The sequence below is a fragment of the Coptis chinensis genome, chromosome 5 (assembly GCF_015680905.1).
Source record: "Coptis chinensis isolate HL-2020 chromosome 5, ASM1568090v1, whole genome shotgun sequence".
In the NCBI taxonomy this organism is placed as follows: Eukaryota; Viridiplantae; Streptophyta; class Magnoliopsida; order Ranunculales; family Ranunculaceae; genus Coptis; species Coptis chinensis.
The window spans coordinates 86,863,345-86,882,998 of NC_141460.1; the positions used below are offsets into that span (position 1 = coordinate 86,863,345).

The 19,654-nt window shown below is 34.8% G+C and overlaps 2 protein-coding genes across 2 annotated transcripts; one reads left to right on the plus strand and one right to left on the minus strand.

Moving 5' to 3' along the window:
- Window positions 1-6,472: 6,472 nt before the first annotated feature.
- On the minus strand, window positions 6,473-7,884 carry LOC147499694 (iridoid oxidase-like). Its single transcript, XM_086559161.1, has 2 exons — window positions 7,621-7,884; window positions 6,473-7,329 (listed from the first exon to the last, which is right to left on the minus strand). Exons 1-2 carry the CDS (start codon window positions 7,795-7,797, stop codon window positions 6,694-6,696), a joined length of 813 nt encoding a protein of 270 aa, XP_086415287.1. The 5' UTR covers window positions 7,798-7,884; the 3' UTR covers window positions 6,473-6,693.
- Window positions 7,885-10,722: 2,838 nt separating this feature from the next.
- Window positions 10,723-12,540, plus strand: LOC147499695 (uncharacterized). The gene has a single exon (XM_086563520.1). It carries the CDS (start codon window positions 10,723-10,725, stop codon window positions 12,538-12,540), a length of 1,818 nt encoding a protein of 605 aa, XP_086419646.1.
- The last annotated feature ends 7,114 nt before the right edge of the window (window positions 12,541-19,654 follow it).

Genomic DNA, 19,654 nt, shown 5'->3' on the forward strand with positions numbered 1-19,654 from the left:
TTTTTTCCTTCACTTAATGCTAATGTTTTCATCCCACTAAAAAAAAGAATTTTACAATTAAGTTACAAGTTGTTTTCATATATGACATACAAAATAAAAATATGATTTACCAACTCACGTGTTCACCATGAATCTTAGCTTTATATCAGGGACACCTCCAGTTGAATCAAGAAAATATACTTTTTTTTACACTTAAGTCAATAATTACCAAAACCAAGCTACTAGACAGGGGCGGCTCAAGGCCATTGGGGGCCCTAAGCAAAACTCGAATAGGGGCCTTCTACAATTAATACCAATAAAAATTGTTTACAACTTATTGCTTTATATATTTACATTATTTCATCATATGAATGCAAACCCTTATCCTTTATCCGGGCTTGGGACCGGCAATGTATTATCAAAATACTTTGGCAGACTTTAAAGTTTTTTGTTTTGTTTTGTTTTTTTTAACACGAAGAAATTATTACATTTCACAAACTTCAATTAAATTTCATTTTTCTTACTTTTTAAGCTGCAAAATCACTAATTAAGTCTTTGTATTCAAGTTCTTCTAGAAAATCTCTTTCTATAGATAATGTAGCTAATCCACTCAATCTTAGTTAGGTATCAATTTTACCTCATCGTCCGGGGTCATAAATATCTTGAACTAAAGAGTTGAAATGTTCATTGAGGTTCTCATCAATACAAAATGCAAGTCTTGTTGAGTTATCATTTTTTTCATTTGTTTGATTTTCTTCAATGTTATCTTGAACATAAACACTAGGAACAAAATTTACATTAGGATCATTATCAGTTTGTTCTATATTTTCATTATTATCCACTTCTATTGGTTGGTCAGGTTGTTCATTTACTAAATTATCGCTTGAACTAACCGATTCACTTTGTTTATAGTTTTTTATAAATTTAAATATTGCTCCTCCTTGAGATTCAATCGCCTCATCTGTTTTTCTCTTTTCTTGACGTTTTTTATTACCGGATTTATACTTTCGGTTCATATCGAAATGTAAAATAATATGCAAGCAGCAAGCAATAAGTCCTCACATATAGTCACATAACATACCAAAATTAAAAATAAAATGGAAACAATCACCGTGAGATGAAGCTTTATTGATAGCCGAAGTCACGTTGGAATTTCGAAAAAGTAGACAATCCACGAGACCACAACAACCACTTTGACTAAGCAACTAGTCCAATTATATCTGTTAAAACCACTATCCATTGTCCACAAAAAGAAAATAATGAGTTTGAGTGTAATTATAAAATGATCTAATTAGAATTTAGATGATAACAAATTAACAATTAAAGTAAAAAAAGACCCCAACATTTTTTTTTCTTTTCTTGAATAATCTTCTCACAAGTCACAAACTTTAAACTTTAATAAATTGCTTAACAAAGAATTGCAAATAGAGAGACAGAGAAGAAGAAAAATGTAGAGAGTCAGAGAGAATGAGGGAGTGATGAAGAATGTTGATTAGTTATGGAGGCGTGTATATTTTTGTTTGAGAAGGCGTGGGAAGGTGGGAAACGGTGGAGAAGGCTGAAGGCGAGAGAAACGAAGGGTTTGTTTCTCTGCATACCGTTTTTTTTCTCTAGTTTCCATAAAAACGTTTTTTTTTCCCTCTCTATCGGTCTGAAGAAAAATGAGAATGCGATAGTGGGCTGGACCGCTGGAAAATATTGGGGCCCTTTAGGCTGCGGGGCCCTAGGCGGCTGCTGATTTTGCTCTATGGATGAGCCGGCCCTACTACTAGAAGAACTCTTGCAAAATAGGGGACTACCCAGACAAACTCTATGGTGGACAAAACTGTACTAATCAACCAAAAGAATTATACAAATTCGGCAGTAAAGATGCTTTTGGTGAACACTAAAAGAAAGGCTCAAAAACTTCCAATTTATATATATCTTGAGGGATAAGTACATAAATAAACCAAAATAACTCAAAAAACAATTTAAGATACCATACACATGAAGGGAACTACGTCTGACCACTTATGTGCCTTAAATTTAATAGCGGGATGCTTTACCAACTTATGCTCAGACATGCTCAAGAAAGAACTAAAGCAACTGTAAATAATAGATTGGAGAGAAGCTTGATAGAACTACTCCACTTAATATATGACATTTTTTTTTTTTTTTTCTTTTTTTTAAAAACCCCTAGAATAGTGAAATTTCATTGTAGGTGGAAAGTATTTATAATACTATACAACAATGAACAATGTTACCTTAGACTCAGAATGGTATAATGCAAACTAACAACTGTGTCTGAGACCAACCTCTATGATCTTGAAAAAAGACTATAAACCCCTCAGAAGAATAGACACTGCAACAATATTAGAAGTCTTGTTGTGAATTGCAGAAACATTTATTTTCTTAGTGGAACAGAAGAGCGTTAGGTCAAGGCAAATAACATTTCAAGTTTCCTGGGAAATGCAACATACATAAACAGCAAATAAAAACTACACTTAACAGTTAACAACAACTATCTGAATACGCATTATACTCAAAAAGAATCACAAAAAGAAAAAACATAAGGGAAATATCTGTGTTAGGAATGTCCAAGTTGCCTCATAGATCACCAAATCTTTCATTAAACCACGACGTTAAATAGGGAAAAGATACTCTTTGTCTTTTTAGTTTCAGTTCATGAATACTACCACATTGTAAGTTCTTCATTGTATGCAATAGAAATTACAAGTACAAGTTGTCGTTCATCTACTTCTGCAAATTAATCTTGTCTATACATGTTTAGATCTAACCAACAAACATGATGCAATACAATGAACTTTAAATAACCCAAGCACCAGCTCTACATCACAGGTTCACTGCAGCTAGCATATTCTATCAAAAACTTGTCTTTATTATTGACACTAAAAAAAACTTCATGGCTTCCTTTCTCCAAACAATGAAAAAGAGTAAAGAACCATCAACTGATAATCTACTCCTAACGACAAAACAAATATATGCATCACATGAAAATAAGGACAAGGTAACTTGTTCCATTCAGCTTACAGGTTTGTATGTGAACCACTTTATTTGTCTAACATTTTTTTTACCATCATATCAACATAGAACATCAAGTCCCAAAGAAAAACCCAACTCTTTCTGTCTACGTCAGGTGAATTGAAAATTGACACATATACTAGTCAAACGAGTTCAAAGAAAACAAGATGTTCATTACATTAATAACATGCTCCAACCAAAACTGAAAGAAACAAGCTAGTATTTTTAAATAAGGAGTAACATGTTAATTTGAATCTTACCTTTCATTTCGGGAACTTTTTCTTGAGAAAAAGGAGCCACTCTTGTACTTGGACACTGGAAGCAATTCAATAAGTTCTTTAGAAAAGAGCAATTGATAAACGCACACCCACATACCAGCATACTTCAACGACATACTTCTTAACACTCCCCCTCAAGTTGTAATCATGCAAACTATGCATATTACAACTTGGATTACAGAAATAAAAGATAAAAATAATCTGCTCCCCTTTTCGCATAGAACTGTCTTTACTTGAAGAACTCAAAGAACTATTGAGACATTCTGGAAAGTGAAACTGCCAGTTTAGGCAATGGCCTAACCAAAATACTAAAGTTGTACCACATTCACAAACTGAAACAATTATACGGTTTGATGGTGCGCTGCTTGGTTGTTATTCACTCCATTTGCTACTATGGCTTTCATAATACAAATTGCAAACAATAACACTGACTTGATGTGCGTTACTTAATTGGCTACTACTATCAAAATCACTATTGTAGTCAACAAAATATTGTTATGGATACTCCTGAATACTGAATACTAATGCAGTTTAGGTATGACTGCTACCTGAAAGCAACTGATGCAGATTAGGCATGATCGCTACTGAATATCGATGCGATTCGGGCATGATCACAATTGCACGAATCGATGTAGTTTAGGCATGATCAAGCACCTGAAAGCAACTGATGCAGTTTAGGCATGATTGCTATCTAAAAGCAACTAAATACTGGTGCAGTTAAGGCGTAACTGCAACTTGAATACTGAATAGTGCAGTTTAGGCGCGATTGCAACTTGAGAGCTGAATATTAGATAGTGGGGATGCCATTTTCTCATACTAATATGGGTCTCATACTCTTCCACACATGTCTCTATATTCTCCCCATCAAGTTGGAACATACAAAAGATTTGTATATTCCAACTTGACCAATATTTGCAATACTATAGAACACCATGGGAAGGAATGAAGGATGCAATATAAACTCGTGAGAATATTAAAGAGCTACCTACTCATGGAATTCCACTTGTCTCAAATAATACTCAATGTCACTTATCTCAAATACTACTCAATGTCCCATATCTCCATATTCTCCCCCTTAAGTTGGAATATACAAGTCTTAAGTTGGAAGATACACAGACTTGTCTATTCCAACTTGAACTTGAAACAAACGAAACCAAACACCAACGCAATAAAAAAACTGACCATGCCCAAATTTTTACAACCAACCAATGCCCACTTCAAAGAACAATACTGCATTCCTCAATAGCCATATTCTCATAACTTAAAAGAATTAACAAACACCGAAAGACATATTGTACTCGCACACTGAAGCATAACAAGAAATACTCAGAGTAAGTGGAAAACTACCTCAAAGAATAGTTGGGTATTTTAACAAACACTTGGATGTGGAAACATAGGACAAATACTTTGTTCACCAATACTAACTGTGGAAGCCAAAAACTCAAACATCCATAACAATACCAACATCAAACTGTAATACTCAAAATTACTCTACGAACAATACTATATGGATACCAAAACTACTACATAGTTGAAGAAAAATCCAAAGACAGAGAATACATGATCCTCTTTGCTATATACCTCAAAAAAAAACCTCAAACTCGTTCCCACAAAGATGAAACCATAACTAATACTCAGAAAATACTGGATAGATGACCTCAAACTCATTCCCACAAAGATGAAACTAAAACTAATACTCATAAAATATTGAATAGATGAAAATACCGCATACCGGACAAATTAAAACCAAACTCATCACTTTGGGCCCCTAACTCCATAAGCTCAAGTCCACCACTTTCATACTGTAGGCCTCGGCGGGCCTATGGTTAAGGGTAAAGGTATAGGCGTGCGCCTATGAATCAAGGCAGGAGAACTTCAAACTTTGTCGGTCTCCTTAGATTACATTCTTGTTTGGCTTTTTGAACTCGTATGTAGCAACAATCTTTAATACACCTTGATACTCATTTTTTCATGTCAGAAAAATTAAAACTTGAATAATGAAAACTGAAAAATTGATTTTTTTTTTCTTATACTATTTTTGTAGACAACTCTCCTAACATACCATTAAACTAATATTTGAACCTGATGCTCTAATACCATAGTAGTGGTGATACTAGGAGAGCTGTAACATTATTGTAAAGAGAGAAACCAGTGTTGTTGATAAATCAATGCGGAAACAATGTTATCCACTACAAATAGATCAACCCTACACAAGAATTGATTATTCTCTCTAGACAAGACTTCAACACCCTCCAAGTACTATCCCAACACTTCTCAATGTCAATTAAATAAGCATATAAAGTAAAACAATTAATGTACAAGAAGAACAAACCACAAGACGAGATATATCGTGGTTTGGCAATTTGCCTACGTTCACACTGCAAGTTCTAAGCTTTACTAGATGTCCAGAGTAACAGATTATAAGAGCTCTCAATTCACTCACAAAGAATGAACACTCAACTCACTAAGAATTGCTCTCTTACAATCTCTCTTTTTCTTGGTTTTGGTTAGGTTAAGTTTTTACAGAAAAAACTTATATTTATACTGTTTCTGAAAACTTCGAAAACAATCAATTCGTCTTTGAAAACGATTGGAGAAGCGTGCATGCCTTTGGCGAGCAAAGTCCGAGGGCGCATGCCCGAAAAGTAATGTTCGTTTTCAAGAGAGGAGCGTGTGTGCTCCCTTGTCCAGGTGTACACAAGCGCGGGAGCGCCTTATACGAGAGAAAGAGAAAAAAATACCTTTTTTCTCTACAACCAGTAAGTTGAGGTTAGTAGATGAGAGGGGGAAGAATGGAGGCTGGAAATAAGCGTTAGAGAGTATATTTTACTTTACCTAGAGTTTCATATATATACTTAGCCCTAATACATGAAAATAGGAAAATAGTATATACTATTAGGACTTTCACACCCATAGGCGTGCACCTATATATAAGGCACAATAGATTGGCTCCCGCCTATATACAAGGAACAACTGATAGGCACACGTCCACATACCAACATACTTAAACGACATACTTCTTAACACCTACCATTGATAAATTAATGGAATTAAAGTACACGTCGGGTGTGCATTCAATTTTTAGATGAAACCTTGTGATGCAAAGTGCACTTACGTGAATTCTAATTGAACAAGGCTAGAAAACTCAAATATCAAGTTACAGACACAAGGAAACCACACTTATCAAAGCTTATAACTAGATGGGATGATGATACATTCTTTTCCACAAAATTAATAAAATTTTACAATTAATTAGAACAGTTTGTAGGCTTTAAGAATAGCTTGAACCTTGAGCAGTGAATACCAAATTTCTTATTAAACTAAATATACCAAATTACTAGAAGGAAACTCATTAAAGTAAAACTTCGAACGTTACTCGTCTGCAAATTTGTATTCATATACTATTTGCAGACTTCTAAGCTGTACCAGTTTCTGTCCCATGTGTAGGGATACACGTGCACGATCTCCTGTACGCCATCACCTTCAGTGGATCTTCCTTTCGCAAAGTTATACCAAACTTCTCCCTCATATCCATTTTGTCAACTGTAATACCATTTGGAAGAGCCCATTCAAAAGAATGAATCAATGAACCTATTGCAAGGTGAAGATTGCGATGAGCCAATGTTAGGCCTGCACACATCCTTCGCCCGGCTCCAAATGGGATTAGCTGAAAATGTTGTCCCTTGTAATCGATACTGGATCTTAAGAACCTCTCTGGCTTGAAAGACACGGGATTCTCCCAGGAAACCGGGTCTCTTCCTATTGCCCAAGCATTCACAAAAATCTGTGTGTCCTTGGGTATCGAGTACCCCATGAATTTCGTATCCTCCAAGGCCTTACGAGGTATTAGTAAAGGTACTGGAGGATGCAGCCTCAGTGTTTCCTTAACAACAGCCTGCAAATACGGTAATTTTCCTATGTTACTCTCTTCAACCTTTTTGTTTTGACCGACTACTCTATCTAGTTCGTCCTGGAGAATTTTCATTATACTCTCTGTCATTGCCCACTCTATGGTACTGCTAGTCGTGTCTATTGCTCCTGAAAATAGTTCCTACAGCCGTTGTCGAGTATGATCAAGTCAGTGGTATACATTAAAAATCATAACAGAAAATGAACAAGAAGAATCTATAGATAATAGTTGTGGAAATTGATGAAAACAGTAGGACCTCGTAAAACAATCAATTTATGCAATTTAAATTTACATCTCATAGGTCTAAAATGATAATTCCTAATAAACACACTAAGCAAAAAAGCAGGGTCAAATATCTATCTGGACGTGATCGACTATATAGTGTGTTTATATTTAAGGTACGCCTACACATGTGATTCAAACATTTCTCACCAGAATCATTATGTTGATGTTGTTTTCTGATATCTCTGTAGGTTCACCATCTTTCGGAATGCCTTGAAAATCTAGAATTACATCCAGGTAATCCTTCACTGGGTTTTCTTTACCCATTTGTCGGTCTAGAAGTCGTTCTTTGACGAAAGCAGAGCTAAAGTTGAATGTATGCCCCATGTCTCGTTTAACATTCTTCTTTATACATTGTGGATCAAGCCATCGTAAAATGGGGAAGAAATCCACCACATTTGGCTTTCCAATACATTCCAAAAGTCGACCGATGGAGCTAAAGTATTCCGTAACTTCCAATGGAGAGTGTAAAAATCCACCTCCATATAGGCTCCACATAAGCGCCATTAGGATTATACACTCTATCTAACTCCAAAATATATAAAGTATATATTTACTACTTTGGCTCTTCCAATTGTAGGTGGAGGCAAATGTGTAAAAAGAGATAACAACGGACTTACTCTGTAACAGCCCATTCAAAATAATGAAAAATGACGGGCTTGGCCGTCGCAAAGGCTTAAAACAAATAATGGTCCACTTTCATACGACATTCAAAGCAACGTAAGCAACGTCCATGTTTTGTAAAACTTATAAATGGGACTGAGCTCTAAATAAAGCTTCCCACGTTAACTGAGCTCTAAATAAAGCTTCCCACGTTAGTTGAAGTGACGTCCGGGCATTTTTATTAACTAATAGCCAGATAGGGAATTCCCCACCCCATCTATTAATTAATAACCTATTATCTACGATATACAACCCCCATTGGAAGGAGTTTTTTGGTACTTGGAGTGTAAATTTTACACTTTATACTGTTTACACCCCCTATTGGAGATGCCCTAGATTTGAGATCCACGACGTCTTTAGAGAGGGTAACATTACAGATGACATTGAAGGTCATAAGTGAGACAAACCGAGCAACTTCTACACTACCTTTCTCCTCAGCTTCCTCCCAGATCCACCTTGTCATGTTGTCTACGCACCTTTCACGTAAACTTTCGGTCCCATTAAGACGACTAATGGTGAAAATTTCTGTCGTGAGGATGCGTTGAACAGTACACCAATATGGCCCGTATTGCCCCACTGCCATAGAGGCTTTATCAAGGGTATTGCTATATATAGACCCCATATATCTCAAGGCAGACTCCATTTAAAAAAAAAATAATACCAGATATGTCCCCAAATAATCTCTTAGGGCAGACTCCACTTAAAAAGTGAAAACACATAAATTTCAACTTTTGTCTTTTTACTCAAGTTTTGTCTTTTTACTCTCTCTCAAGAAACCTTCCTTAAACCCCACTTTTTTTTTTTTCCACTCCTCTCATTTTCCAATCCAAATAAACTTAACCCATACATCTTTTCTTTCTCTACGCATATTCATCTTTTTTTTCAAATTCTTTTGTTCTATTTCTATTTACAACCCTTTTTTTTTATGACATTTAGTGAAATGGAATGGGCATATGATGTTTTTAATGTGAAAAATGAACTATTTAATAAAGAGAAATTTCAATCAAGTGACCAAGACGGCGACCAAGACGAGGTAACTCCATATACAACTATTGTTCATAATGATTCCAATATCAATTTATTATGAAATCATTATGAGGACGACTTGTACAAAATGTGATTACAAAGTATTTATGCAAACTCAATCTATAAGAACGATCTCTTCCGTTTAATGGTTGATTTGAATAGTGAGTGTTGGGAAATGGGAATAGTCTTACGTTCGAGACGTCCCAGGCCAACTAACTTTCTAAGACTCTAGCGCCCCAACTAGAGCGACTTATGAAGCATTAGACAGTCTAATTTGGCCGTCTCTTAGTTACTTTGATAGATATCCTATATTTTTCTTGTGACAAATTTTTAGCTAACATTATAATTCAATGTAAATGTTATAGGATCCTCTATACAGTCACAATGAGGTACCAATTGATGCACTTCGGACTTCACAAAATTCAAATGCATCTTCGGAGGAGCACTACATAGATCAAACCGAACATTTTAACACCAACATGGTATGCATAGATGAATATATGTTTTGAAACTTACTTTTTTGATTTAATACCTTTTTACCCATGGATTAGTGAATACTTAAATTGATTTATATGTATTTGATAGTCGTCAAGATTTGATTGATTGGACACAACATAAATGAAGTGAAGTGGGAGGTATTATCGTCACTGGGAAATCTCAAAATGCAATTGGTGGGAAGGCTCTTAGACTTACTTTGATATGTGAGTGTGGTGGTAAATTTCGATCTCATAAAAAGGTAGAAGCAAACGAGAATGCAGTGAAAAAGACTGGAACAAAAAAGATGAATTGTCCTTTTAAATTAAAAGCGTGTTTTGAACGTGGTAGTTTAGATAGATGGACACTAAGAGTTGATTGTGGTCGTCATAATCATGGGATGGCAAAAACTATGGAAGGTCACTCTTATATGGGAATGTTTAATAAGATGGAAATGATTCTTGTATCTGAGATGAGTAGAGTTGGAGTCAAACCAAAAGAGGTCATGAATACTGTCAAAGCAAGAGATATATTAAACTCGTCCTCCATGAGACAAATGTATAACGCAAGATATAGAATTAGACTTGATGAAATGGAAAATAGAACACAGTTGTAAGAGTTGGGTAGATTGTTAAGGGAAAATGGATATGTGGAGTACAGTAAACGTCGAGAAGGTAGCAATGAGGTTTGCGAATTGTTTTGGGCCCATCTGGGTTCGATCCAAATGTCTAAGACTTTTAACCAAAATTTTCTCATGGATTGTACGTATAGGACAAACAAGTATCATTTCAAGTTGTTAGAGATTGCAGGAGTGACAATAACCAATATGACTTTCACTACATGTCATGTGTTGATGGAAAAGGAAAAAGATTATGACTACACTTGGGCATTGGAAAGGTTTCGAGAGATACTCATGCTTGAAGTTCCAGTGTTGATTGTGACTGATAGGGAGCTAGCTTTGAAGAATGCGGCCGATGTAGTCTTTCCAAATGCAAAGAAGCACTTGTGTTGATGGCACATTTCCCAATGTGTCTTGAAAATGGGAAAAAATATTCTCAGTGACAAGAAAACATAAATAAACTTTGTGCCATGTGGACTAATGTGGTAAAGTTAAAGACACAGGAGAGTTTTTTGAGAAAGTTTGCTTATATAGAATTAGCTTTTAAAGATTATCCTGTGCTCATCCAATATTTGCGTAGAACATGGTTGCCTTACAAAAAAGCATTTGTTGCTTACTGGATAGACCAACAAAAGCACTATGGAAACACTACAACGAATAGGGTGGAAGGATTGCATGCTCGACTGAAGTCGAGCTTGAAGGGAACATGCAAACATGATTTTCTTGGAATGTGGAAATTGATCCATCCAGTTATCAATATTGAGATGAGCGAAATTAGAGCCTCTTTTGAGAGGAGTTTAACTAGATTTCAGCACGAGCACAATGACGAGTTTTTTAGTGAGCTCAGAGGATTTATTTCAAAGAGAGCTTTAGATTTGATTTTGGAAGAGATGAGACATATAGATGTCATTGGGGTAGATGATAGTGTTTGCGACCACACTTTGCGTACTTCACACGGTTTGCCGTGTGCGCATGAGCTAGTGATACTCAAACAAAAAGGGTGCAGAATACCTCTTTCTGAAATTGATGAATTTTGGAAAAAGTTGTCTATTGAACCGAGAGCCAGTGATCCCATTGGTGTTGATTACAAACCAGCTATGGATTTATTTATTCAACGACTAGGATCGACTTCTGAAGACCAACAGAGATCTATGATAAAGATGCTCATGGAACTTGCAACGCCTGAAAGTTCATCATTGGAGCCACCAAAGGAGGATGCTACACCAAAAGGCCGTCCTAATAAGGGCAGTACTAAGAAAAGGCCAGCAAAAGAAGAGTGGTCAACTACCCGAGATCTGTCATGGTTTGAGTACCCTCCGGATGCTCCACCCGTGACTCCACAATCTATAACGAAGCCCAAGGCCAAACCATTTGTTCCAAAGAGGAAGAAACCAAATTTTGATGTTGGTTGCTCCATTAATGAAATTGAACATCCTCCAGATGCTCCACCCGTGACTCCACAATATATAACGAAGCCCAAGGCCAAACCATATGTTTCAAAGAGGAAGAAACAAAATGTTGATGTTGGTTGCTCCATTAATGAAATTGAGCATCCTCCAGATGCTCCACCTATGACTCTACAATCTATAACGAAGCCCAAGGCCAAACCATATGTTTCAAAGGGAAAGAAGAAACTGAGTTTTGATGTCAGTTGCTCCATTGCTCAATCTGAATATAAAATGTGTTTTTCGCGTGAATTGCTACAGTTTATTGTTGGTTTTGAAGACCCCGTCGGCGATGGAAATTGTGGTTTCAGGGCTCTCTGCTTGGCTTTGGGAAGAAAAGAAACCGACTGGCTTTGGATGAGACAAGAGTTATTAAGTGAGTTAATATCAAATGAGGAATATTATGTGAGGATATTTTCCCAGGAAGCTGTTGATGGATTAAATAAAAGGATAAGGAAAAAGAAGAGAACTCGTGCCAAGAGGAACAAATGGATGGATATGCCTATTACTGGGTATTTGTTTGCGTCGAGATTTGACGTTGTGCTTGTACAGTTCTCTACATCATATTGTTATACCTTTCTCCCTATGAGATCTCCAGTGGATCTAAACAATGTTAATGTGCTTGGGATCGGTTATGTTAATAGTAATCATTACATTAAACTAGATTTGGAAGATGGTTGCCCAATTCCAAAAATAGTGTTGTTTTGGAGCAGGAATAGTCTAGAAATAGCAAAAGGCTGGGAAATTCTAGTGAAAACCCGTGTGGAGGCATTCCAAGGGTTGAATGTTCAAGGGATTGCTCAAGCGGAGGCTTTCGAAGGAGATCCAATTTTTGTCGATTAGTGTAGTTGGGCAAATAGATGTTTGAAATATTTTATACTTTTACAGATGATACATGAAGAAACATTTTTTGTAAAGACTTTGATAGAATGGAATTGAGTTTCTTATATATTTTGGAACCAAACATTTTACATATTTTAATTTTGATGTTTCGACTTTCATTGTTTACATGTATTGGTCTGAAACATTTTGCCAAAATTTCAAATTAGTTAGAGTTTTAATTTTGATCAAAACTAACCTAAAAATAAAAAATGTTCAAATTCTCGTCTTCTTCAATATGGTCTTCTACAACTATTGCTTTTTTGGTTTTTCGTATTCGATGAGATGCCGTTTGGGGCACCCTAACTGAAGGCTGGCGACTAGAGACAACTTTCCCTTTCTTTTTTCGGGGCGGCATGACTATCCTTGTAATACGTCAATAGCTAACAATAGTCAAATTTCAATGACAACCCAAACTTTATGATGCAAGAGAGAAAATGCAAGCTTTTAACTATGCCATGAAAAACCGATGATTTTTTTGTAAACTATATATTAATTATAAGCACTCGAAGTCTCTCAATCAAAGACTGTTATTAAATGACAAGTGATACAACAATCCCAACATCCTCATAATCTTATCCAAAATAATATTCTATTTGTCAAACGGATGTCAGAAAATATCTCACACAAAAAAATAATATCTCCAATCTCTGAATATTGCTCGGAGATGAAGCTGTTACAAGACGAGGTTTCAAGTGATGCTAACATCTATAAGGACGAGTACCTCTTCGAGTCATTTACTCACTCCATTAGCTGAAAGCCTAATGAAGCATATAATGATCAGTCCTATGGCAGATTCGGATTAATAGAAGAACGAAACATATATATCCCCTCTTTCACATTCAAACAAACTGCCATATATCATCATCAACAACTAGTATAATATAACCTCAAAATTGCATTCAAACAAAATTTTCATGAACTAGTTGTGCTATAAATCTCTCTGCCTCAGATGATATTATCACCAATCGGGTTTTCTCTCAGGTTTTTCCAAGAAAAGTGATCAAACACAGCCGTTTGGAATTTATGAATATGTCGTGACCAAACACAGAACACAGCAATGCAATACCATTTTCAAACGAATCAAGCTCATAAAAAGACTAAAAAGATACCCACACAACGATCTGGTCCATAAGAGTATGACCCTCTGAAGATATTAAATATAAAATCTTAGAGTATGTGATTAATGGGAAAACACTTCTAAGAAATATTCTCACTACAAAAATGTTATTTGATGCAAATAGTAATAAAGAAACATCTTCTCGCCATTCAAACACTCAAATATAATAAGCCTTGATCAATCTCAATCCATATCCAAATCGAAACTTGAAAAGAAAAACATAGCATGGTCTCTAAAGTATCCACCTTATTACACCTGGAATCTTAAACAATTGAATTAAGAAAGAGAAAAACAAGAAGTATTTTGTTGAGTACAAACCCTTACTCAAAGAAACAGAGTCAGAGAAGCTTTTGAGGGGATACGTTGATTTTGCACATTTGAGACCTTCTAAACCTCAGAAGATAACGTAGCGAAAACACTCAAAATATTAAAACCTGCAACAACAGATTTACATTCAATGACTTAAATAAAAGAAATGCAGCATCATGTCATAATAACTATACCATCAATCATCAAAAAATAAGTTCATAAAAATGCAAACTTGGAACACTAAACTCACTTCAAATCAACGAATGCATTAAAACCCAACAATGGGTAAACTCAAATTCAATATAAACGACAGAAAACAGAATAAAACACATGAAAATAATAATGGAAAAAAAGTAGTTCATAAAAAAGTCATTTTTTTACCGACAAAGTGAGCAATGAAATGATGATATTAACCAGAGAAGAAGAATTAAAGGATAAACAAGTTCTTATTACCTTAAACACTTGGTTTTTTTTTTTTTTTATTTTAGAGGAGTTGGAAGAAAGAGAACATCGGCGGAAGAAAGTGAAAAGTGAAAAAAGAAAACAATGTTTTTTGTTTGGGGTCTGCCTTGAGAAAATTTTAAGTTTGGAGTCTGCCTTTAGAAAAAATGGGGTCTGCCTTGAGATGGGGTCTGCCTTGAGAGATATGGGGTCTGTATATAGTCCTTCCCTTTATCAAAGCCGTTGACCCTCAAGGCCTCTTGATGGTGCGGCCAGCAAAAGCGAGGTCATGGTTCTTAAACAATTCCGTCGCTGCTTCAGCTGATGAAACACCATGGTTTTAAGCGTACCCAACTGAAGCCATACGACCGGACCATATTTTATACTGAGGTCTGCTAGGGATTTGTGTGGCATTTCACCCAGATCAAACATGTTTCCAACTATAGGCCATCCAGGAGGCCCTGGAGGAAGATGCCTTGAATGAACGCATGCCTTCTTTCTTATTCTACCAAGCACAAGCAAGGCAATTGCTATGCAGATGCCTGACCAGAATGTAGAAGCCAAAGTCCACTCCATTTTTCCAATGATACAAATTGCCCATACACTTTCATTATATAGTCCATCTCTCTACATCTACATCTATTATAAAAAATCAGGCCTCGATCATATACAGTTTGCATACTCCTGCACCAAATGAACAAAACATAATTTTGTATCTCCTCTTAAAATAAAAGATAATAATAATAATAATAATAATAATAATAATAATAATAATAATAATAATAAGGGCATTTTTTATTTAACCCCCCAAAAGTATACCCCGTTTTGACCTAACCCCCCTTTTCGGAAATCATTATTGATTGCCCCACACTTTGTCTTTTTTGTGTGTGACGGACGTTGATATTTTTTATATTGGCAATTTTGCCCCTATTTCAAATTTGTAAAAACCCTCCATTTCTAACATACGTTTTTTACCATTATATTAACCAACCTCCTCTCCTCACTTCTCTAACTTCTACAACTCCTTCTCCCTCGTGTTCCTTATTTAGAAAAGCTTTTTTAATTACTATATTTTGAAGATATTTCTCAAAAAACAATGAAGATATGTAGATCTAAACATTTAATGTTGTTCTTCATTGTAAAAAGGTCTAAATTTGTGATGGATGATGGGGAAGCTCCAAAAATGGTCGCTGCTAATGCCTTGATGTGGTGATGAGGTTAATTTTGCAATTAAGGAGTTTATTCCAAGTGGAAAATTTTGCAATTGAGAAGTTAGAGAAATGAGGAAAGGAGGTTGGTTAATGGTCAAAGAGGTATGTTAAAAATAGGGCCGGAGGTTTTTACAAATTCGAAATAAGGGCAAAATTGTCAATATGAAAAATACCAATGTCCGTTACACACAAAAATGACGGAGTGAGGGGCAATCAGTAATGATTTCCAAAATAGAATGTTAAGTCAAAAGGGATATACTTTTGGGGGGTTAAGTAAAAAAAACCCTAATAATAATTAATAATGCACTCAGGGTACCGCGTGTTTCATCCTCACAATCCTATTTGTTTTCTCCAATTTGCTAATTATTAGAACCACCTCCACTTTATTTATTTTTTTAATAGCATCCTTAAATTATTTATAAGTTTTAGATATTATTTTAATTATTATTATGGGCTAAATTAGAACTAAAATTAAAAACAGTGCTAGCAAGGTGTGAATAGTTGTTTTATATATCATATATACTGCTAGTATGTGTATGCATACACACTGGGTGCTTTTATAAAGAAAATTTTGATAGTGATATTGGTCACACCCAAGAAAACAATAGCATACCCCCAACTAAAAAATAAAATAAAATATTTAAATCCCATTTTCTCTAAAATTATTTTAGTGGTATACCCAACTTAATTTTTATCGAACTTTTTAATTAAACTCTAAGTATTCCCCTTCTTCTCCAATTCTCTCATTTTTCTTCCCCAATTATTTAGGCTTCCGCTAAGGGCACCTTCCATTTCGTGTTGGGCAAACCCAAAAAAATATATATATATATATATTACAAGTTTGTCATTGACCTTAAAAAACATATTTTGTGTTGGGCACCCCCAAAATACATCAAGTTAACCTGTTGGTAACCTTTTATAGCCCTTCCCCCCTCCCCCCACATTTAAAACTCAAAGTTAGAGTTTACATAAACAAGTTGAATAAGAATGATTATAATCAAACATTTGCAAATTTCAAATAATATTTAGTTTTAAATCTAAACTTGTTATTTTCCATTTTATTTTGTGTAATTATGAATCAACAACTAGTTTAGGGTTTATGGTTAGCAAATTTCGTACCAAAATCTCATGTAAATCGTTCTCAATAGCTATCTTAATTTTAAATTTTACTCAAAATTTCTATAAATGTTTGAAATTTTGCACAAATACTGATACAAAATTTGGTGATAATTTGGTAAATGCGGTTAGAAAGTGGTCGAAGAGAAGAGATCGAGGAGAAAGACATGAAGAGAGAAGAAAGACATGAAGGCTGAAACTGATTAGTATCGGTTTCTCGGTTCTTGGTGAATTGGGTGGGGGTGTACAGGACTTTGTGTAGTGCCCAACATAAGTACAAACCCCAAATTAGACCGAGTTGGGCCGGGGTCCCAACACAATTTAGGTTGTGTCAATAGTAGGACCCATTATTTATCCTTGACTGAAAAATTCAAAAATTAACTACAACAATTATCCCCAAAAAAATCTTACATAACGATTATAAAATACTATATCATTAAGTCTCAATTAAAAAAATATATATATGTAATTATTTTATAGAACTCCATAAATCTTAGTTGTTCTTGTTTCTTGATCTATATTATTTTGCATACATTATCAAATCGTACTTGTCTAATGGCTGAAATTTTTTCATGATCATATGAAGATTGATTCGATTGAAATTAAATTTTAATCATTTTTGAAAATTATCTTTGCTAAAAAATATGAAGTTAATGATCAATTTAGTAGTGGTAAAATTGATAGAGGGAGCAAATTATAATTAATTTGAGTGAGAAGTTCAAGTGGGTGTGGATCTAACAAGCCATTTTCAATTTTGTATGTAGATGAAAATGATTTCTAAGAAACGGGTACTATTATAAATCAAATTAAAATTATAATTAATTTGAGTGAGAAGTTCCAGTGGGTGTGGATCTAACAACCCATTTTCAATTTTGTTTGTAGATGAAAATGATTTCTAAGAAACGGGTATTGTAAATCAAATTAAAAACAAATTTTGATTTCTTTTTTTCTATTAGGTGCACCCCAATTTAATGTAGGAGATTAGGGGTGTTCATGGGTCGGTTCTTACCGGTTTCGGTTCTGGGTCTATTTTTAGCAGTTCCTATCGGGTTCGGTTTTTTCGGGTTTTTTCTTATATTTTGAAAACCCGGAACCATTCCCATTAATTAAGTCGGTTCCGGTTCCAATTTCGGTTCCTTATCGGGTTATACATTTTTATTGCTAAAATTATTTTTTTTAGTTATATAACCGATATAAAAGTTGGTTTACGGGGACTATAACACTTGTCATCGATATTTTTGTCCTCTCATAAGAAGTAATGGTCCTAAATTCAATAATAATATTTGAAAGTTATCTAAAATTTTTAAATACATTCTCATACATTATATGTATGTGTATATTTTAAATCGAACATATGTATATTATACTATACGTAATACGTCATATATAGAATAAATATCATATGTACCACAATTGTTAGTTAGCATTGCACGTATTCGTTATTTAATATATATACATGTAATATATCAAGCATGTACACGTTCATGTATTAGTTAATATAGACAGTGCATAAGTTAATTCATAGTATACGACTATACGTATAGACGTAGACACGTAAATATTATTATTAATATTTATAATACACATATTTAATGTAATATTATAAAAGATACATTTAATAACACACATTCACTATTATGCTAATTGTTATATATATTTAGTATAATTTTACACCTAACAAATATAGACTATATATAATACTATATATAATAATAATGTTTGGGTTTGTTTTTATTTAGTGTAATATAATACTAAATTCTATATATCAAAATCAAACTAATCGGTTCCGGTTTCGGTTCGGATATCCATCGGTTTTTTACTATTTGGTTTTTATCGGGTCGATTCTTGAAGACCCACTTTAAATGGGTCTAACATTTTAAGACCCAGACCCGCTATAAATAGTTCCGGTTCGGTTCGGTTCGGATAATTGGGTACCCATGGACACCCCTATAGGAGATGTTATTAAAATGAGGGAGTTAAAGGGGGAAGCCTATAATTGAAGTAGTTAAGTGTACACTAACATTTTATTGGATGTGACCAAGATCACTCTTTGGTTTACCTTAGATTTCTTACTCGTGAGTCGTGACTTTCGTTTACCTTAGATTTCTTACTCGCGTGACCCATTTTTAATGAACCCTTATTAACAGGGGAAAAGATTCCCATTAATTAATGGGATCCGTTTTAATAGGGATTTCACTAAACTAAAATTGAAAGTAGTCGAGGGAGAGAAATGCATTGAAAAAAGTGTCCATACTCTGTAGCCTATTTGATTTGATTTTTTTTATTTTTTTGGGCGCGACTGTCACACATGGCCCAGCACAGAAAAAGACTTCAGAAGTCAGCTGTGATTGGTTGGTGAGGAGAGAGAAGAGAGAGAATTTAACTCATTATTTTAATACAATACACCAATCAAAATTGATTTCGGAAGTTTTTTCTGTGTTGGGCCATGTGGGTTAGTTCTATCCTTTTTTTTTTTTGTTTGTTTTGTTTTTCTTCTTTTCCTAAGAATCCAAGGACATCTTCTATCAAATAAAACGTAACGGTGTGGGCTCGAAGGGTCCCATCTGACGGCTCAAAATCTTTTTCAGCAAATTATGACACAGAGAATCCAAGTGATTACCAAGTGATTTAGGAGTTTGTGCAATTTTGTTAAACCAAATCAGTATAATGAGATCTATCCAAAAATCACTCAAAAATCAACAATTGCGACTAGACTTATAAACACTGGGCTAGCCCATAAACTATTGGGCCTCCAAATTTGACATGGTAACTGCATATAGGACTGGCCTAATTAATGCTATTGGGCTTATAGATAATGGGCAATTGGACTGGCCTTGATTGGGTTTTCTAGCGCCGAAGACGCGACGAGTTGTTCAGTGTC